This window comes from Jaculus jaculus, chromosome 7 (assembly GCF_020740685.1).
Source record: "Jaculus jaculus isolate mJacJac1 chromosome 7, mJacJac1.mat.Y.cur, whole genome shotgun sequence".
Classification (NCBI taxonomy): Eukaryota; Metazoa; Chordata; class Mammalia; order Rodentia; family Dipodidae; genus Jaculus; species Jaculus jaculus.
In genome coordinates this window covers 110,850,557-110,872,706 of record NC_059108.1, presented here as the reverse complement: position 1 = coordinate 110,872,706, position 22,150 = coordinate 110,850,557, and the positions used below count along the sequence as shown (strand labels likewise).

At 48.6% G+C, this 22,150-nt stretch overlaps 1 protein-coding gene across 1 annotated transcript in view; it reads right to left on the bottom strand.

The window, feature by feature from the left end:
* Nucleotides 1-21,389, bottom strand: part of Peli2 (pellino E3 ubiquitin protein ligase family member 2) — a 161,629-nt gene extending 140,240 nt beyond the window's left edge. The window contains exon 1 of the mRNA XM_004649213.2: nucleotides 21,205-21,389. Within this exon, the coding sequence (XP_004649270.1) occupies nucleotides 21,205-21,281 (77 nt within the window). The 5' untranslated portion in view covers nucleotides 21,282-21,389. The remainder of the gene's footprint in view (nucleotides 1-21,204) is intronic.
* Nucleotides 21,390-22,150: the final 761 nt, after the last annotated feature.

The window sequence follows — 22,150 nt, the reverse complement described above, 5'->3', positions numbered from 1 at the left end:
GCTACAGAAGAAATTTCTCAAATTTCACATGAGTAAACCATCTTCATATGCACATTCAGTAGCCTCTTCCTTCTAAGGAAATGCTTTCTGAAGACTTCATCAAATTCATTGTCAACTCCTGTAAGTGTGCTGCTGTCTCCACCTGTGCAGTAAGTTAACAAAACCCCGAGTTTCTACTGGGTGAATAAATATTCACTTTATTTTGCTAATAACCAACCAAACCTTTCTGAAGCAGGAGAAGCCACCACCCAGGTATAACAATGTCACCTCTATTCAGGAGGCAAGGAAGTGTGGTTTTCCAAGAGACACTGAGACTAATTTGGCACTGTGGAGTTTTGTCCACATGACTGCTATAAAATGCAAAGGGCAAACTGACAAGGTCCACCTGGAAAGGAATGCTGTTGAGGGCACATCTACAAGAAGAAACAGAAGAGAGAAGAGAAGGAGGAAGAGGAGAGGTAGAAAGGTAGGAGAGGGGGAAGAAGAAGTAGAGGAAGAGGAAGACAAGGAGAGAAATGAAGAGGAAGAATAAGGGAGGGGAAGGAGAAAGAGAGAAGATACATATTAGACTTCAAAGTAAGACCACTGGCATGAGTCCCATATTAGCCTGTGCTTTATATATTAATTAAAACCCTCGGCACTCAGTAAATTACACTAATAAATTACATTAGAGGATGTAACAATTACCAAGGTCAGCAGGCTGAAGTAGTCAATTATTGTTTTTATTCTTATTTCAACAAAGGCAGTCCTCTAACTGAGCAGGCCTGGAGAATGACAGATCACATGTGACAGCTCCAGCTTGGCTTTCTGGTCCCAATTCTCCTAGCTTAAAACCTTGATTTAATCTCACTTTCACAAGCCCAATGCATTACAAGAAACTGGCAGTTTAAAAGGTCAAAAATATAATCTGACAGTTAACAGCAATCCTTCGCAAGTATACGCTCCACAGATGGGCCAAGCCAACATGCTTATCTTGTTGCCACACCATCTAAATTCAGACACCATGGGCATGACCAGAGGCACCGTGACTTCAACTGGCCACCCCAGGCCCTGGGGAGCACTGAAGAACACAGCTGTACAGAACCTGAGCAGACCAATGCACCCCTTGGCCAATAAAGCAGCCCCCCCCCCGGGGCTCTCCACCCCAGAGGACTGAGGTACCCTCAACTTTGACTCTTACTTTTTAACTTTACAGGAATAAGATGTCTTAGAGGAATCTTCAGAGGATTTCCCTGAGCTCCAGTTTCTGTGTGGGTGATGTGCATGTATGTATGTTGTGTGTGTATGTGTGCGTGCTCACACACGCGCACATACGTGGAAGTTAGAGGTTGAAGTCCAGTGCCTGCCTCGTATCACTCCCCATCTTATTGAGACAGTCTCAACTGAACCCTGGAGCTCACCGACTAGGCGAGTTTAGCGACCATCTCCAACTCCTAAGCATGGGATTACAGGTGGGCTGTCACATCTGCCTGGGATTCACATAGGCTCCAGGGGTCCAAACTCAAGTCCTCACATTTGTGAGGCAAGCACTTTACCCACTGAGCCATCTCCCCAGCTCTGAGTCCCAGTTTTCTACTTCTTAAACTATGGCATTATTCAATAACCCTACTGCAGAGAGATGAGTAAGGCAAGCCTTGACCACCAAATAGACACTCAAACTGACTGAAAATATATTCAAAATGGCACAATCATCACCCATAATTTAAAAAAACAAATCCAGGCTGGAGAGATGGCTCAGCGGTTAAAAGCACTTGCTTGAAAAAGGGGTTCAATTCCCCAGTACCCATGTAACATGCATCTGGAGTTCACTGGCCATGGCAAGAGGCCCTGGTGTGCCCATACACACTCTCCCCCCTCTCTTGAAAATAAATAACCTTTTTTTAATCCTCTGTAGAGATTTCTGCCAATCCATCACTTCTGAAACTTCAATGGTCCTGACACTTATTGCTCCCTAGGCATTCTGTTTACTGGGGTCTTCACTACAGAAACACAGGTCAATGACCACTCAGTCCAAGTTTCTTGGTGACCAAAATACTTGGCACAATATAACTGATCTTAAGTCTTTTTATTTAACTCCATTTAACTACTTTTGGTCTGAAAGAAATAAGCATTCCAGATTTTGAAATATATTCTATCAGGAAAATAAAACCTGCTTTCAATTTAATAATAGTCACCATGTATAGCTAATACATTTGTAACAGAAAATCCAAAATGTCAGTTCTTAGAAAAACTTCTTTTAGACAGATCTACCATCTACCATCAACATTTCCCCCAATTCTCTAGGCTATCCATCCTTGAACATTATTTCTCATTCTAAGAAAGTGCTGCAACTTCAAGGTCATTTTTTTACTGAGAAGGCACCCATCGCACACCAGAAAGAAAATGTTACAAGGCCAAAATGACCAGATACTCAACACGAGACAGTCTCTTACTGCAATACAATCAAAAATAAATGAACAGGCTCATTAAGCCACTTTACAAAGCCACAGTTCACAAATCACTTGGACTGCAGCTTTCTCGCAAAGATCTGCGCGCACACTGATGGCAGGCCATTCCCCTGCATGCTGGCAAGTCCTGAGGCAGCGTGGGGTTGCACCTGTGCCTTCCACACTTAAGATACCGCATTTGGGTTGCAGAGACACCAACAAAAACAATTCCTTGATTCACAGGAATCGATACCATTACACTGCTAGCCAATGTACATGTAATTTTTTAATCTTTTTTTTTTTAATTTCATGTAAAACCTAAGAATAATCTGAATTTTAGAATTTACTATGGTCCCTAAAAGAACTGCAGTTGGAATGGAAAGAGGCAATGAATATTCATTGGAGAATTCTACAAAGTGAAAGCTGGGTGGGAAACTGCACTGGGGAGGAGGGGTGAGATAAAAGGAAAGCAGGAAAGAAAGATGGTTTATAATCCCCTGCTAGCCACAACTCTCACAGCAAAAAGAAGCATAATTTAATGGCAAGATCTCTGGATCCACATGATAATCTTTTTTTTTTTTTTTTTTTTTTTTTTTTTTAAGGAGAGAGAGTGGAAAAAATAAACTTTAGTTGGCTTCGAGAATGTCCCAGCTGTCTGGCTTCAAAGATGTAACAAGTCACACTCAACATGGTGTGACAGGGAAAACCAACAAACAGCAAGTGTGTTTGAGGGACACAAAGAAAGGATGCATCGGCATTGTCTCAACAGCAAGTATTACACGGGCGTGATAAGCATAAGGTACTCTAAGAACCAGGGCAGGAGCGGACGGTAAAGAGTGAAGGAAGGGTGAAAGTGCTCACAGCTGAGCCCAGCCAGCACACTGAAAAGATAAGAAACCAGCACAGCTCGTATTGAGTGAAAATAAACATTTAGGGCTGGAGAGATGGCTCAGTGGTTAAGGCGCTTGCCTGTGAAATCTAAGGATCCAGGTTCCATTCCCCAGGACCCACATAAGCCAGATGCACATGGGTCTAGAGTTCATTTGCAGTGGCAAGAGGCCCTGCCGTGCCCAGATTTATCACTGCCACGACATGACCAGGTTGTTGACTTTTTTAGGGAGAGTTTTAATAACGCATATAGAGAAAGATCACAGAAAGCCAAAAGCCAGGGTTACCTTTGGCTCCAGGCTACTCATCTCTGTACTCATCCCTCCCCATTTTTAAACTTTAGAAGGAAAACATTAGGCCCTTTTCCATTTCATCTCAGGGCCAGTCAGTCAACTGTCAACAAGTACAACTGTCAGTGGGCACCCCAGTGTTGGTGCACTGCATAACGTTGCAGCCCGCCTTACGCTGGAACACTTTTACAAAGCTTATGAATGAAATGTAAATGAGGGGCTGGAGAGCTTGCTCAGAGGCTAAGTACATTGCCTGTGCAAGCATGCGAGCTTGAATCTTCAGATCCCAGGTAAACGGCTATGTGTGACCACACATGCCAGTAACTGCAGTCCTGCAAAGGAGGCCAGAGACCAGGGGATCACCTGAGCTCACAGGCCACCGCAGGAGAGCACACCTGCTGCACATGAGCACAGGCACATGCACAGGCCCACACCACACACACCACATTACACACATACAAGCAAAAAAAAAAAAATGTAAATAAGCTAAGTGCCTATTCTTGAGTAATGCAGTGGTAAAAACCACAGCAGGCAAGAGGCCACGCACAGTACACTGCTCCTATGTCCAGGAGGGCTTTTCTCGTCCTTTCTGTGCCCTCACCGTGGCAAATACTACACCAGGCGTCAAGGCAGTGCAGGTCAGTAGTGAGCCCCGGCCCGGCCCTGACGAAGCCCAATAAAGAGACATGCATAAGGCACAGGAGGCTCCTTAGACATTCTTGCTATGGGAGGAAGGAAAAAGAGGGTGACGCGAGAGGACACAGATACACAGAAAATGGAGAAAAGAGAAAGTTCTATTGGACGCATCATGACTTTTGGAGGGAAGGTCCCAAGAAGTGGAATTAGTTATTCTGAGTTTGACTGGACAATACATGCATAGGATTGACTGTCCCTGAAGCGTCCTTTCCTCTGTGTCCTGGAGACTTATTTTCAAAAGCCACGCCCTTGTATATATACTGATCTTTCAGAGATCTTCTAGAACTCTCAAGCAGGGCAAGTTTTGTTTGTTTCTCCTCCTCACACATACCTTGTTAGGACAGAATTTAGAAAACATAGGACATTTCCAGTCCTCCCATTCCCTCCTCCAAAAAGGCAGAATGGTGTGTTAAAGAACTGACTGGAACATACCTACTTTGAAAAAATATTTTTGGTTTATTTTAACCATTCATTAGCATTAATCAAATTCTCTAAAAATGAAGGTCAGTTAGTGAATATTTTAAAAATAAGTAGATATTCTACTTGTAAGGTGAACTGTTTACATATGAGCACAATTAAAAGTGAATATTCACAAACATGAAAACAATATTAGCATTGTGGGTGACTTTTTTCCCCGTCGGAAATTTCTTTTAACATAGTCATCACTTCAGCATAAAGCTTTTTAAGTTAATGCCATGTTCCTTGAACATAAAAGATCTGCCTTAAAACTGTTTTCTATCTACAAGTTTTTCAGCAAAGGAAAGCTAAATGATTAGTATTGACATCTGAAACCTATCAGACTCCATGATACATAACTTAAAACTGTGTTAACCTAGAAACTGGGATGACACAATTTCACCACAAAACTGAAGAGGGTGTGATTTACAAGGCAAGTAAACAAAAAGACCCCATCAGACCAGAGATTCACTTAGACTGTGCTTAAAGGGGCTGCAGAGAAAACCCTTCTCCCAAGGGAGTGGAGCTCTATTGTGCACCTTTGCTCTGAATGGAGGCAACAGGCAAAAGGGGGTCAGGCATCAGACCCCTGACTTGGGCATGAGGAGAGGAGCTTGAAGGGCAACGTAAGCAGTAGTGGGGAGGAGGCGCCCCAGCGCCAGCAGGGCTCGCTGAAGACTCCCCTGCCACCACCCTAGCCGGGCTGGATTGTGTGGCTAGTTCCAACAACCTCAGAAGCTACCCCCATCTGGTCTTTAACAAAAATGACTCCTGCCAGCGCTATGGACTCGGAGTAGAGCTTCCGGTCTGGGAATACCATAGTACAGCATAAGCCACGCCCAGGCTTCCAGATGCTGGCTTGCATGAGCTTCAACGTGAGACCTGGACTCAAATTCCTGAACTTCTAAAGCGTTCAGTGACTGTGCACAGACGTCACTCAATGTCGTGGCTTGCTGTCTTCTCATTTGTCCAGTGAGGTGACCTCACCTCCTCCAGGACTTCTGAGGTGAAGCAGGCATCAGGGGCTTGCCACAGTCCTGTCTTGTCTGCCTCCCATGGCAGCAAGCTGGCAAGGGCTAGGAAACGTCTTCTGGGAGGAAAAGGCTCTGACTATGCAGGGAGGGGCCACCCTCTGCTGCCTTCACATCACCCAGGAGAAGCGGGATTTATGACTGGGCACAGCGTCTGTGCACTCTGCTACCCAGGATGGGATTTCCAACCAAAACAATGCAAAACGTGAGCGTTGATGGTCGTGAAAGGAGCACACAAATGATTAAACGATGAAGATTTGTATCCTTTCTGTCTTAAGGGGGGGGGGATGCGTAATGTCTGTTAATATTTAAAACAGCAGCACATGAGCAGACAATCATTATAAGATAATAATTCAATTGAAGGGCATGGTGGCATGGGTAAAGCACTCCAGTTGCACCCTTGGTAGTTTATTACATTATCAGAATCTGCTGATTGAATCACTTCCCTGCAGTGTTCCCAGGTCTCTGCTTCCCCGCCATGTAACATCTAATGTTGCTCATCACGATGCTATCTTTGTCCTCTGGTATTTACCAGCTGACATCTTAGGACGGCTGTCCACTAAGAATGCTTTTGAGGAACCCAGGATCCTGTGCAGCTCGCCACACTTGTCACTGGAGCCACGGGAAGGCAGAGGCTGCGGAGCGTGAAGATTTCAGAGGGAAAAGCCAACGGAGCTTCCTCGGAGCGTGGAGCTCACATCTGGTCCAAGCTAACACACAGCGTAAGCAAGTAAAAGGCACTTTTCTTGGCCTGCTACTGGCCTGCGCTTTGCAGGAGAGCCATTACTGGAACAAACTGTACTGAGCACCGTCAGTGAGGAGATGGGAGCTGTGACATCTTTTCCCCTAATCAATAACAACAGGAAGATCAAGAGTCAGGAAGTGAAAACTCTGCAGGCAGCGGCCCTGGGGCCCAGTCAAAAGCCAGAGAAAGCAAGCTCCCAAACGCCTGCTCCAAGCTCAGCCTAATGCAAACGCTGGCCTACATGACCAGCAGCACCAGAGGAAGAGTGACTCCACTTGGAAACTACACAAACAAACTCTCAGTTTTTCTTAATGACCAGGGTAGGTCTACCTTACATCATCAACAGTAACGTCCACTTAGATAAGAAGCAGATATGATAGGATCTGTTTTTATTTCCTAGAAATCACATACTTATGTTCTAAAAACATACCAAGAGCACAATATGTATGTGGGCAAAGCAACCTTTTTCTTAATTAAGTTACAAACATAAGGGAAAAAACATGTGTTCCTGGTAACTTCATCACAGGAATAAAGTTTTGTGTTATGTGCTTAATGAATTCAATGGAAAGGGTATAAAATGGCTTCTGAATACTTACAGGATTTGGGCAATATTTAAGAACAACTGTCTTCCAGACAGAACTTGCTTGCGCTGCGTGGTTTGTGGTGAGCCCAGGTGCCCGGGTGTCCTTTACAGAGAAACCAGGAGGGAAGAATAGTGGCACCCCCCAACCCCCACACACACACCTGCAGGTGCTCAGAGTGGAGAAAGCTGTGTCTAGGGACACAGTTCCATTGGTAGACTGCTTTCCTAGCATACAGGAAGCCTTGGGTTCAATCCCTAGTACCACTTAAACCAGGAGATAGAGGCAGGAGGATCAAAAGTGCAAGGTCATCCCTGGCTACATGTTGAGTATGAGGCCGGTCAAGGCAACATGATATCCTGCCTCTGACAAAGGCCCAAGTTCGAGTCATTTTTCTATATGAGTCCACGGGCCCGACACGCAGTTTCATCAGTTACATCCTGAGCAGGGATGACACACCTGGGTCAGAGTTCAAAGAGGCAGGAGGCAGGAGGCAGGCAGGGTGCCAGCACCACTTTGTGGCAGCCCTGCTTCTCAAGAAAGGTCAGATACCATCATCAGGACCCGGAAGCCAGCCCTCTGGGCTCTTCCCTCCATGTTTGAAAGAGGAACCAGGCCTCAGAGAAGCCAACAGGCTAGGTGGAATTTCCTATCTCCAAAGAAGAGGGGAAACGGCTGATCCTGATGCTGCCCCTTTAATGGCGATCTCAAATCCAAAAGCTCACCAGAAAGTTCCACTTCAATTCAAAAAGAGTGGAGTGGAGCACTCTGAAGGCCAAGCACGGCCAGGCAGGGGTTGGAAGGGTAACAGAGCGCAGGGCCAGGCAGGGCACACAACCAACCACCATCAACCGGCAACCGGTGCCAGTCACCTCGGCTCCTCCAGACACAGCTGGAGCAGAAGCTCAGTTACACTGCCTCAGGGGTTGGTCTGGAGCAAGATGCCAGGCCTGTGCACACTCCTGTTGGCACAGCTCTGCAAGAGATGGCAGAGGGGACCCACGGCAGAGGAAACAGCCTATCCTGGACCACAAAGATGGCCTGGAGGAGGACGCCAGGGCCCCTTCCCACAGTGACTCACTAATTCTCCTCAGGCCAGGAGGGGACTCCAGTGGGCTAGGGTGCCCCATCTCCCAACAACAGGGTTGCTGGATGGGGAATGCGCTCTCAGATCCTGGGACCCCTGATGGCTTGGAAGTGGGTTCAACTCCAAAACATTCAGCAGTTGCAGTTCAAGCTCCCAAAACAAACCACTCAGTGATGAAGCAATCCTTCCTCCATAGTGGGTGCCACTACCCAGGTGGGATTGTTCCCACAGGGAGTAAGCCTGGCGGGGGGCCAGATGCAGAGGAGAGGGAGCATGGAAGAGGAGGTTGCAAGTCTCACAGGGTCCCACTCAGAAGCCTCGGACCATGCCAACCTTCTATGACTGGGAATGACTCCCAGAAACACTCTCGGCGGGCTTTCCTCACCAAAGCCCCTGTCTTCCGGGGCTCACAACTCTCATTACCCCTGGCCCTCCAAGCCTGAATACCAAGTACAGTGGGGTTTCTCTGCCCCCAGCCTGTGTGCCTTCACAGACTCTGCTCTTGCCCCAACATCCCCGTCCACTGACCCCAAGCCCTCTTTCCATCTCAGCTGATGTAGAACCCTGCAACTCTTCCCTCCACACAATAATGAGCATTGTTCCTGAGGTACACCCCTTCTTTGCAAACAGCCTACAAACCCCAAGAAAGCAGAATGGCTTGTCACCCACCAAACCTTTCATGTAAGAACATACTGATTCTACTCCAACTTCACCGTCCAACTCCATCTCCTTCCCCAAGCACTTCAACCTCCAGCCCAACTTCTCAATGTTCCAACACCCCGTATCTTATTACCTGTGTATAAAAATCTAAGCTTCAGGCTGGAGACATGGCTTAGTGTTTAAAGTGCTTGCCTATGAAGCCTGAAGACCCAAGTTCGATTTCCCAGCACCCATGTAAGCCAGATGCACAAGGTGGCACATGTGTCTGGAATTGTGTGCAGCGGCTGGAGGCCCTGTCACGCCTATTCAATTTTTTTCTAAGTAAATTAAAAAAAATTAATTTAAGAAATGTAAATCTCCCCAAGCCTCCCTTCTAAACTCAGCTTTTAAAGGCTGCCTGCCCCCCAAATTCCTTCCAACCTCACTGTAACACACACCTCTCACCTTCACTGGGTGGAAGGAATCAAGCTTCAGAGCCATGCAGGCTGACCTCCTGATCCCTACCTCCCACTGACCGGGCCTATACTCAGGAGGCAAGGGAGCTTGGAAAAGTCACTAAGCTGGAACCTCAGTGTCCAAATAGTAAAATGCACTTCCTGGAACAATAACATAAAACACCCTAACCGAACCTGGCACACGATGCTCCCAGAATGACAGCTCCCTGCAGCCACCGCTCTCGGCACCACATTCAACTTATGCTCAGCATCTGCTACATGGGTTCCAATACTCCTGGGTCTCTAATTCAGACCCCTGTGGCCAAACATCACCACCAGCACAGCCCGAGTCCTTAATGTTAACTGTGCGTGTTGGATTTAGTGTGCATGTTGCATGGCGCTCAATTTTGGTATGTATAATAGATCTCATTTTTAATTATATAATGCCCTTGTAGAACACAAGCTACGTTATTTATATGTATCCCCCAAAGTTATTGCCATTTTAAGCTTTTAAAAATACAAAACTGAGGTTGGAAAGATGGCCTGGCAGTTAAAGGAACTTGTTCGCCAAGCCTGGCAGCCTGGGTTGGATTCCCCAGTGCTCACATAAAGCCAGATGTACAAAGTGGCACAGGTCACTGGAGCTCATCTGCACTGGCAGAAGGCCCTGATGTGCCCAACCTTCCTTCCTTTCTTTCTCTCTCCTCTCTCTGCCCTTGCAAATAAAAATACAAAACTGTAAATGGTACAAACTTACAAGATACATCACTTGGAAGTAAGTTTTGCTTAACATTTTTTTTTTTTACACATAAGTTTTTTTTTAATTTATTTGTTTTTTATTAACAACTTCCATGATTGTAAACAATATCCCATGGTAATGCCCCCCCTCCCCCACTTTCCCCTTTGAAACTCCATTTTCCATCATATCACCTCCTCTTCTCAATCAGTCTTTCTTTTATTTTATGTCAGGATCTTTTCCTCCTATTATGATGTTCTTAAGTAGGTAGTGTTAGGCACTGTGAGGTCATGGATATTCAAGCCATTTTGTATCTGGGGGTGCACGTTGTAAGGAGTCCTACCCTTCCTTTGGCTCTTACATTCTTTCTGCCTCCTCTTCCACAATAGGCCCTGAGCCTTGGAAGTTTTGATTGAGATATTGCTTAACATTTTAAAGTGTGGATTCTCCATTTTTTTAGTCCCTCTGATTAAAAGTAGGAAATACTGCTGGGTGTGGTGGCTCAGACCTTTAATCCCAGCACTCGGAAGGCAGAGGTAGGAGGATCGCTGTGAGTTCAAGGCCACCCTGAAGCTACATAGTGAATTCCAGGTCAGCCTGAGCTAGAGTGAGACTCTACCTTGAAAAAAAAAAGAAACATTAAAGTTCCCCAACAGAATCTGGGTGAGTTTTAGAAACAACAATCACCTCAGCCAACCATGAGGAGCAGCTCTTCCTTCTATGGAAGAGTCTAGTTTGGAGGCAGTCCTGTTACTCCCAAGTCTGCCACTCTCTCTACTCTGAGCACCTGCAGGTGTGTGTGGGGGTAGGAGGGTGCCACTATTCTTCCTCCAGGTTGCTCTGTAAAGGACACCCGGGCACCTGGGCTCACCACAAACCACGCAGCACAAGCAAGGTCTGCCTTTGTTTGCCTCTAACCTGGCGCAGAGCTGTACAGTTTTTTTTCTGGCCGCCATCAAAAACAGGCCCAAGCAATATAAATAGGCTTTTCGCGCTGTTGTTTACCCGCCCCGCTGCAGTGTTCACACACTCGCCTGGCCTCCCTGGCACGCTGTGCCCGCAGGATGCCTACCCCTACTCCAATCTCTACTCATGCTGCTGTTGTATCTCAGGTGACATCTCAAAGCCTGAGAGTCTGTGCCATACGTTTAGCTACCCTGGGTGAAAACCAGCGACTTAGGTAGAAGTTTCTGGAAAGCATGGTTCTGAGTTCAGCTGGGTTCAGGAGCTGAGGAGACAGTACTGAGGAGGCAGATTCACCAATTGCAAAGAGACGTGGACGACTTAGGTCAGATAAAGTTGTTCCACCAATGCCTTCCTTGGCTAGGAGTTTCAAACCCTAGGGTACTTAATGTTTAAATAACTTACCCCAACAGCTGCAATTATGGTAATTTAAGTAATCAATAATCTAAAGGAAACAAAAACAACTTAACACAATTATTTCATGTTAGAACTGTCAGACCTGACAACCGAACCAATGCAAAGGCAGTCTGCGGGGCACGGCCACGTTAACACACCTCCTACATCATCGTGAACACGCCGTCACTTTTCTCCTCACAGTTCTTGCACTGAGGCAGAGGCGGTGGAAAGGGCCTTGTCTGCTCCAGGTGGTGCATGCTGGCAGTCTGATGGATCCCAAAGCTAGGAAGGTCTACAGCGCTGGCCATGGTGGCAGAGATGGCTGAGCACTGGCTAGCCCTTTGTTCCCCTTTCATAACCTTCCACCCACCAAAGACATGCTCGAAACAAGCTAGTCAGACTTCTTCACGTGGCCACTGTGGTCTGAACTGCACCCCCCACGCAACCTGAATGCTGGCGCACCAGCTCCCAAAAAGCCTCAGAAGGTGACTGTATGTGGAGACGGGTCTTGAGAGGGAACTGAAGTTAAATGAGGTAATCTGGGATGACCTTAATCCAGTATGGCTGCTGTCAAAAGAAGAAAAAGGCATCTGAGGCAGGTGGGTACAGTGAAAAGGCCAAAAGACCACTCAGCATTCGTGAGCCAAGGACAAAGGCCTTTGAAGAATCATCTTGCTGACCTTCACCTTGGGCTTCCAGTCCCAGAACTATATAAAAAAAAATAATAATAAGTTTCTGTTCACAATTTTTTCAGGGGGTGGAGGGTACTGAGAGCTCCTCTCTGTTCTGGGTGGAGTGGACTGGCACTTTGATGGGCACGTCTCTACGACAGCCCCAGTAAATGAAGGGAGCACAGGCAACAGCGCCCACTAAGGCAACACCCAGGAGCCCAGCAGGGTCACTTCCACCACATGCAGTGGTCAAGGTAGACCAGCGGAACCAACAGGACTGAAGAGAGGGGGACTCTCCTCCTGGTGAGGGGCGCACTCTGTATAGGTGGAGCAGTCTGGGAAGAACATGGGGTGAGGACTCAGTTCCCTGTCTGATTGCCACGTGGTGCATGATCAACTGGGAAACCTGGGTCATCTCCATTTCAGTCACAGAGTTGTTAACACAATTCTTTCACTGGACAGCTTAAAGGCTGAACAACTAACTGAAGGCCCATTGAGTTGAATGATGTGAAAAAAAAAAAAAAACTATCTTAAGACGTACAAGGATCTAGTCTACATAATTTTCTGGGCTCTGATGTGAAACCATATTGCTCTGTGTCTATGGTCTTTTTTGTTTTGTTTTGTTTTTGTTTGTTTGCTCTTTGAGGTAGGGTCTCACTGTGGCCCAGAATGACCCAGATTTTATTCTGTAGTCCCAGACTGTACTTGAACTCACAGTGATCCTCCTAACTCTGCTTCCTGAGTGCTGGGATGAAAGATATGTGCCACCATGCCCCAGCTTCTATGGTCCTTTTGCAGAAAGGACATTTCCTCAAAATGATCAATCAACTAAGCACCTCAGGAAAACCCAAGTGCACACAGATTGCAAGCTATGGAACATATTTTGAAGGAACAAGAAACAGGAGAAGGCCAGGTAAGGAAAAGGAAGGAGAAGGACAGCCAAGGCTCCTCAGAGGTGTTTGTATAATAGTGAACATCCACTTCATTCAATAAACCTAGAAGCTGACACAAAGCCTTCTGTGGCTGGGTTCTATTAAAGCGCCCCTAATTAGAATGGAGTACAAAGCTTGCAAGAATGATTTCTTATTCTACAAACAGATTCTACATGAGCTGAAAAGTGGGGAACAAGCACAGTTAAGTGTTTGAGAGTGAGAAGCACTATGTGGATGGTTGGAAAGAAACCTCAATCGAGACTTAAACCTGCTGCTGAAAATGCCTCCGATGCATATTTATTAGGCTTGTCATCCAAGCGGCTTGTACGCCACAGTATTTCCTGGCATCATTAACAGGCATTAATGACCATAGCCTTTCAACGCCACTGTGGTGCGCTGCAATGCAGCTCTGAGCAGCTGGTGGAATCCGAACAGATGTCCTGTTTCCCTCCAAGGCAGAACTTTCTGCAGGTGACAAAACGACTGTTAGGTAACTCAAGAAAAGAAAAACAAACAGAAAGTGGAAATTAAAATAGCTGAAGTCAGTAGTTAGTGTCGGGGGGAGCCTTTAACTTGGCCCTGGCTGCTGGGAGGACTGTTTATAGAACTGTGCTACAGAAATGAGTGTTCCTTTCAAACCGGAAATGTCCGCGCAGTCCTGGCAACACCTGTGCCTAGTGGGGTGCTGGGGTGCGCCTCTGACTTCCTCTCTCTCAAGATGCTTTGTGGATATCAACTGTGCTCAGGAAAGGTGTGCCCAGGACTCCACAGCAGGTGAAGCCCCAGGTCCGTGCCCTGAGGAAGGAACTTCAAAGGAAGATCAGACAGTTTCAATAAATACTGACGGCATGCAAGCACGAGGCACTGGCACCTTGCGGCAAAGGTCACCTCAGACTGACCCACGTGCAGACTGAGGGAAGGTCAGAACCTGTCCTCGGATCTGCATGTCTCTCTCCCTCTGGAAAACTGCTTTGCCTCCTTAAGTGATGGGACACCTGGAGGCTCTTACAGCAAAACCTACTCAAGGTGGCTTAAGCAGTAGGGGAGGGTGTAAATAAAAACTCGGAAGTGGGGGCTCTTAAAAGACCAAAGATTATTTTCTATGAAGCTTCCCCTGTATTATTCTATATAAAAACGGGCCCCACTACCATTTATCCCTGACACTCGGTCCTCTCCTCCCCCATCTCACCTACTCTCTCCTCCCTGACCTTGCTGTGCTTTACTCACAGTTCTCTCTCCTTCCCTCCCTCCCTCCCCCTCTCTCTGTCTCTCTCTCATTCAGTTTTACCTGCCTGCACACTTGCTTTGCCACCAGGCCCTCAACAAGGGTGCTCAGGAGCACAGGCAGGCTGGCGGCCTCGTGGCTACTGAAGCCCGGGAGAAGTGCTACTCCTCGGCCAAGAGATTTGAGCCATGAACAAATAGACATCTGGGGGGAGGGATGAAAGTAGGACCCGGGGGACGGGGGAGGGGGGGGAACAGGATGCAGCACAGAAAGCCAGAAGGCTACCTGTGGCTCACGCTGCCTTCTCTGACTGTCTCAGTGAGCTGCAGCCTCAGTTTCTCCCTCAACTCCGTGTCCTCTTTGCTAAGGCTTTTGGTTCTTCTGAAAACCTTGTAGGAGTCTCCCATGCCCTTAGACAAAACCCTTCCTTTTTTAAAAAGTTTTAAAATTATTATTTATTTATTAGGCAGAGAAACAGGGAGAGAAAGAGAGAGAGGGAATGGGTGTGCCAGGGCCTCCAGCCACTGCAAATGAACTCCAGATGCATGTGCCCCCTTGTGCATCTAGCTGACGTGGGTCCTGGGGAACTGAACCAGGGTCCTTTGGCTTTGCAGGCAAACGCCTTAACCGCTAAGCCATCCCTCCAGCCTGACAAAACCCTTTCAATACTTCAAGACCCTGTCATGACCAGTCTCCATTCCCATCTCGCGCATTCCTTCAGGATTTCATTCAATCACACTTTTCCAGCCATTCAGCTTGCTGCTGCTGCTGCTGCTGCTGCTGCTGCTGCTGCTGCTCCTGCCCCAGGGGCGCGCTCCTCCACGTCCTGACATGCTCCCGTGTTCCATATCCGCTGCCTAAGGCATTCTTGCCTCCTCACCTCCACCTAGGCCATGCCTTTTCATTCTAGCAGGGGGTAGGGGACCCCACTAAGAACCACTAAGGCATCATAGCCTTTGGCTCTCCCTCATCGAGTCTGCAGCAGCTGGATCAAGTCTGAGCGCATCCTTGAGCATGGTGTCTAACAAATATTTGTAGATGCTCAAATACTAGGGGAATAGGTAAATGATCTGCATATTAGTAATGGTTGGTCATTAAAGAGATGTGACAAGAATATCTAGCTATTCATCTGAGCGGGGAACCTGTCCACCTTCTCCTGGCTAGATTCCCCTGGGTTTGGATGAAGAAATACCCAATAAACACTTGTTGAATGAATAAATTCCTGGCTTGCTTGGAGTGACTCCACCCTTTGTCTCCCACTTGGGAAAACATATCACAATGCATGTGGATGGAAAAAAAAAAAAGTGGCATCATTAAAGAGACATCACTGAATCATTTGGAAGATCCACCCTTTATTATCTGTCATAAATGACTGGGCCACATACGAAAGTGGCTCAGAACAGCTGATGCAGACAAAGCAGAGACACACAGCACTTTCAACTCTATTTTGTTTTTGAAAACAAAGCTAAGAGTGAGTTCAGGATGAACGAATAACAGAATCCTTCTAACCTTCCCCTCTTTCACAAAACAGATCAGGAGAAGCATTTTAAATATTTTTTTGTTCATTTTTTATTTATTTGAGAGCGACAGACACAGGGAGAAAGACAGATAGGGGGAGAGAGAGAATGGGCGCGCCAGGGCTTCCAGCCACTGCAAACGAACTCCAGACGCGTGTGTCCCCTTGTGCATCTGGCTAACGTAGGACCTGGGGAACCGAGCCTTGAACCGGGGTCCTTAGGCTTCACAGGCAAGCGCTTAACCGCTAAGCCATCTCTCCAGCCCAGGAGAAGCATTTTATATGAAAGACATTAGAAACTTCTTTTCACACTTATTTTTCTCCCATGCTATCGAGGCCCACCAGTTGCTGTTGTATCCATTTAACAGGTAAATTTTAAAATTTTAAAGGTAAACCCCACACATGATCACTTCAGGGGGGGGCCACACTGCCATCCCTGCTCACAGCCCCAGGGTGACCACTACTAGTCTCTCTCAGATATGGCAACTGTTGTTTGGTTTTGTTTTGTTTGTTCTTGTGTGTCTGCATTTTATCTCCGGGTTAAAAATGTTTGGCAAAGTTGTTGCAACCCAAATCAAGCTGGTTTTATTTTTGTTGATGCCAAGCATCTCCAAATAATCACGCAATCAAATACAAAAATGTAAAGGCCTAATAAAGGCCTCAGTCTTGGTGTGTTAAAGAAAGAAACAAATCTGAGAAAGCCAGACCAGCAGCCACAAAGCCACACAGACAGCTACATATTCCAAACACAGCTAAAGTTAGTAAAGGAAAATATAGCAACCCAAAGCCAGTAACATCATAACCCGTAATAGCCTGCAGAATGAGACACTCCGTCCACACACACAGACCCTACTCTTTAAACACGCTGAAGGGCAGAAAAGATCTTTATTTATCTGTAACTGCTCAAGAACCATTTAGTCTGTAAAACATACAGTTTTACATCTTTGGGCTCAAAGTAGAGTGCAGAATAACAAAAGGAGAAGTGCCTTATAAGTTTCCTTCTAATCATCTCCCATAGGAGGAACAGGCAAGGTGGGTCTCAAGAACACAATACAAGAAGCACACTGAAATTCTTAGTTGCTTTGGAAGAAAATGAAGCTCATTAACTGATCCAGCAACGGAACCCTTTGTCCCATGTGGCAGAATGGCTGCCCAGTCCAAAGGAAACAAGGCAGGTACCTGCTCCTTTCACAGCACTTAATCAGTTTCCCCGGAGTTACCTCATTTTCCAAGGATATTGATAAGCCTTTACTGGCAGAGATTCGTGACCTCTTTCTGTGCCAAGGAACCCTGTGACTTGGTGAAGCCTACCACACCCTGCTCAGAGATTAAATATGATACAAGGGTTACAAATGAAATCAGTCACACTCAGTTATCAAAACAGTTCCAGACTGAGAGAAATAACCACATGTGATGTGCTTCCAGAAGTTTGTTTCTGCAATGCTAGAGAGGTGGAAACCAGGACCCTGCACGTGCTAGACAGGAACTCTACCACTGATACATCCCCAGCGGCACTGAAACGTCTTTGTTAATTTTTTCTTCGTGTGTGTGTGTGTGTGTGTGTGTGTGTGTGTGTGTATGAGAGAGAGAGAGAGACAAGGTGTATTATGACCCAGGCTGGCCCCAAAACTTACTATGTAGCTGAGGATCACCTTGAACTCCTGATCTTCCTGCCTCTACTCCCCAAGGGCTGGGATTACAGGCATGTCCTGCTATGTCCTGCTCACATCTGTACTTCTGTATTAAGACCTTAAACAGCTGTAGCAGCAAGTGTTCTGTTGCCAACACTGAGCTGGAAGGTTGTGAAAATACAGGTGTATTTTTCCCTCTCCAAGTGTGGGGAATCCCTGAATTCTATCTGTGGGCCCTAGGTTAAGAGAATGCTGATTTAAAAGCCTTATGAAATGCACTGACCAATTCAACTATGCAGTGAGGGGAACCAGGAGAGTAAGCAGTCCGTTTCTCCAAAACCATGATGGGCCATTAGTCAGCAAGACAGCTGCATGCTTCAAACAGACTCCAGAAGGGGCTCTGAGGAGCTGGTCTCCCTGCTGGAGTCAGCCCTGAGCAGGGAAAGCAGCACTAGCGACCGCCACACAGTGACCCAGCACAAGCAGGAGCAAGTGTGAACCTGAATCCTTCCAGGAGGAATTTGAATCAGGGACCTCAGTCACTGTAAATACACTGCCACTACACTGAGCCACTCTCAACTTTTGAGATGGCTTTAGCCAAACTGAAAAGCAACAGTAATGTTATAAGTCAGTCACTTTCTCCACCTTCAGTAAGCAGTGGTCACAACAAAGACTTGGGGCCATTCCACATATCCAGTTGCAACTGTGAAATAATTTAAATTCCATCCATCTGCACAGAAAGTGATGATCTCCTTACAGCCATAACAGCACGGTATTCCCTCAGTATTGTGTAACTCAAGAGAAGATGCAGGGGTATCTGCATGTGGGTACAGCTTCCTCTTCAGAATTTTCTAGTAACATTTCCCATGGAATTCAGAAGATAGCAAAACAGTCATGCAACAATTAAAGCAAAAACACTGAATTTTACAAGTCAACAAGAGTCTGTAAATACTAATGTTGAGCATTTTGACCTCAAGAATAATTTTCTTTATGTTCTTTTAAAATGTTATTTATGTATTCATTTGAGACAGTGAGAGAGGAAGCAGTACACAGAAAGGGGGGGGTGGGGGTGGGAGGGAGGGAGAATATGGGCACGCCAGGGTCTCTAGCCACAGCAAACAGACTCCAGACACATGCAACACCTTGTGCATATGGCTTTATGTGGGTAATGGGGAATCGAACTCAGGCCCTCAGGCTTTGTAGGCAAGCACCTTAACCTCTGAGCCATCTCTCCAGCCCCACGAATAATTTACTTAGGAAAATCTCCTACGTATTCTCTATTCACCAATATTTATGAACTAAGGGATCAGACATGCAAAGTTGATAGCAGTTTTTACTTGATCTTGACCATTGTTTTAAAAGGGAAGACACTTGCCTGGAGAGATGGCTTAGTGGTTAAGCACTTGCCTGTGAAGCCTAAGGACCCCAGTTTGAGGCTCTATTCCCCAGGGCCCACATTAGCTAGATGCACAAGGGGGACGCACACATCCGGAGTTCGTTTGCAGTGGCTGGAGGCCCTGGTGCACTCATTCTGTCTCTCCCTACCTCCTCCTTCTCTCTCTGTCTTTCTCAAATCAATAAACAAAAATGAAAAAAATGATTAAAAACAAAGGGAAAGTACTGTAGCATCATAAGACCTCATGAAAATCTACCTCCTTACTCACTATTTCATGTGGTCAACTATGCAAAGGAATCAGGAACCTATTCTAAAGAGGAAAAAAAAAAAAATAGAAAGACCACAATTCAAGTATATACAAATCAGGCCAACATCTGCTACTCCCATTTTATTTCAGAAAGACCTTCTCTAACCTAGCATATACTTCAGCACTCATGCTCTTAAGTTAACCAACCTCTACAGAGTGTGTGGCAATCCCTGAATTAGTATATTCGGACATTTTCTTCTATTCATGCCCCAGTCCACGCTAAAATGAAAGCGTCTCATTCCCTACTGGATATCCAATGCCTAAACAGTGCTGGCACACAGTAGGTGCACAAGTAAGTGATGAGAATCTGCAGGCAAGGCTTAGGTGAACAGCCTCTAGGTCGTCCTTCCTGTCTCCCAGAAAAGCACCAGTAAAATACAGGACACATGCAACCCACAACATATTGGCAGACGCTAGAACAATGCTGGGTACAAATTATTTTCCTAGCTTTTCGGAGTGCCCTGCACTTCTAGCCATGAACACCATTCCTCTCCAGCCTCACTCCGGCATCTCCACAAGGACTGCCTCAAAAGAAAATAATAAAAGAAAAGCTCTGGCTCAAGTTAATGTTCTGTGTCAAGTTCACAGTGTTAAACATACTTTGAAGCCAGCCACATAAACAAAACCAAAACTCCACAAAATTAGGCTGGACTGAACTTACATAAGCCAGACTGGAGTGCGGAACTGGGACGTCTGCCCTTTTTAAGTGCAATCCCCATGCAGGTGGGGGGGAAAAAAAAACACGGATCTGCAGACTGCTTCCAAATGGACCAGGAGATTCCAGTGCCATCCTACTTAGTATGCTAGCGACACAGTGAGAAAGACAGAAACTTTGAGGCGTGCAATCTCGAGAAGCTTCTCTTACAAACTCTTTTAAAAATTATGTTGAAGTCGGCACTGACTTCAAGGTAGTTCGCAAAACACGTTTTTGGAAGTTCACAGACTGTTAGCCTGGCCAGGGCTCCTCACGTGTGCGCTAAACCCACCCATCAGCACCCACGAAGGTCTGAATACAGGTCTTTCAACACAGGACAAAAGCGCGGGTTCCCAGCAGCGGGCACGTCCAAAGGGGGGTTTAGGTGGGGTGGGGAGAGAAAAGGGGGAAAAAAAAAAAGAAAATCCTTTCTCCTCGGGGGTACTTAAACCAAGTTGTTCCTTCTCTGAGTTTCCGGCACTTTCCTCGTCTCCCTCCCACTCCCTTTTCACTGACCACTTCATCCAGCTTTCATCCCGCACAGCTTCCCTCCTGGCTTATTAAGGGTAAACAATAGAAATGTCACAAGGAAGGCTCTGGAAGTAGATGAAGTCTCTAATTGCTCCCGTTGAACGACTGTAGATAATTACCATCTTCAAAACTGTGCGTGTGTGTGTGTGTGTGTGTGTGTGTGTGTGTGTGTGTGTGTTTTCACCAGCGGAGAGGGAGCCGAGGCAGGCCGACGCACGGACGGGCTGGCTGGCCGGGAGGGCATCCTCGAGGCCCCGGCTCCGGCTGGGGCCCGGAGGAGTGCGGGCCCCGAATGCAGGCCCCGCGCTGCCGCGTCCCGTCTGTCTGTCCGTCCGTCCGTCCGTCCGTCCCCTCGGAGCGGGGGGGAGAGGGGGTCACCCCAGGCAGGGAGCAGCGGGAGGCCGGCCGGACCTCTCTCGGGTCACCGACAGTTCAGTGCCCGCGGCGGTCGCCGGAACAATGCGCCGAGCGCAGCCTGCAGATCCCGAGGAGGCCGGGGACCTCTGGTCCGCGAGGTTCGGGGGTGACGGGGGAGGGGGTTTGGGGAGGTCGGAGGGTCCCGGGTGGCCTCGCAAGCTTGGGGGGAAGCGACCTCGCGAGGTGCCCGAGCGCCCTCCCGGACGCGCCAAGTGGAGCTCAGCCCGCGGGGAGCCGAGCGGGTCCCCCGGGTCCCCGCCGCCGCCACTTCCTCCGCGCGCCCCGCGCATCCCGGCGCCCGCCTAACGCCCCGCGCGCGCCGCCGGTCCCCCGGGCCTCCGACCGTCCTCCCTGCGTCCCCCCCCATCACCCCGGAGGTCCCCCGAGCGCCACAGCCACCCCGCCGCCCGCCCCCTCCCCGCCCGGCTCCAAAGAGTCACCACCGACTGTCCACCCCCGCTACCCAGGACCCCCCGGGGGGATCCCCAGACTCACCCCAGCACCACCAGCTCCCCGTATTTCACCGGCTCCTTATTGGGGGCGCTGGGCTCCTCCTGGCCGGGGGAAAACATGGAGCCCCTCTCGGCCGCCGCCGCCTCCGCCGCGATCCCCGCCGAGTCCGCGCCCCCGCTACAATCCCATCCCGAGAACGGGGTGAGCGCGCCGGGGAACGGCACGGCGGCGAAGGGCGCGCGGGGCGGCCAGTCCCTCGGTTGCTCCGTCGTGGCTGCGGGGGGTGGACACGTCCGTCTCTCCCGGCTTGTTCGCCCCCCGGAGCTGCGCGCTCCGCCGCCGCCGCGAGCCACACTCGGCGACAAATGGGAGGCAGCCGGCCGCAGGGGCGGGGGGAGAAGCTGCCCGCGCCGAGCGCCGCCGCCGCCGCCGCCGCCGCCGGGGCCCCGCGGGAGGAGGGAGCGAGGGAACGAGCGAGCGAGCCGGCGGGACGCGCCGGGCCAGGCACGGGGGCGCTGGGGGAAGACGGGGACGGGGACGGCCGCAGCGCACAGCGCCCCGGCGGCCGGCGCGGGCAGGTGGGAGCCGCCGCCGCGCGTAACGCAGAGCCCAGCCGAGCGGAGCGGAGCCGCGCAGCGCCGCCGGGCCCGCGCCCCTCCTCCCGGCCCGCGGCCGCCCAGGACCGGCCCCGTGTTATGTAAACATAGAGTAAAGGGGAAGGGAAGTCCTTAAAGGAGCAGCTCTGTTTTTCCTCCTCGCTGCCTTGGCGAAAGTTGGTGCGCGGCGGCGCAAGAGAACCTCCGGAAGCGGCCCGGAGGGTGGGGGAGATGGGCAGGGGTGAGGGGGTGGGGGTCTGGGTGCCGCAGCCCAGCCTGAGCGCTCCCACCCACACACACACCCCTACATCCCCCGCCCCCCAACCTGCAGGCTTGGTTACAGCATAAAGAACTAACTCTGCGTCGGAGCACTGGTCCTCTCTCCCCCGAGT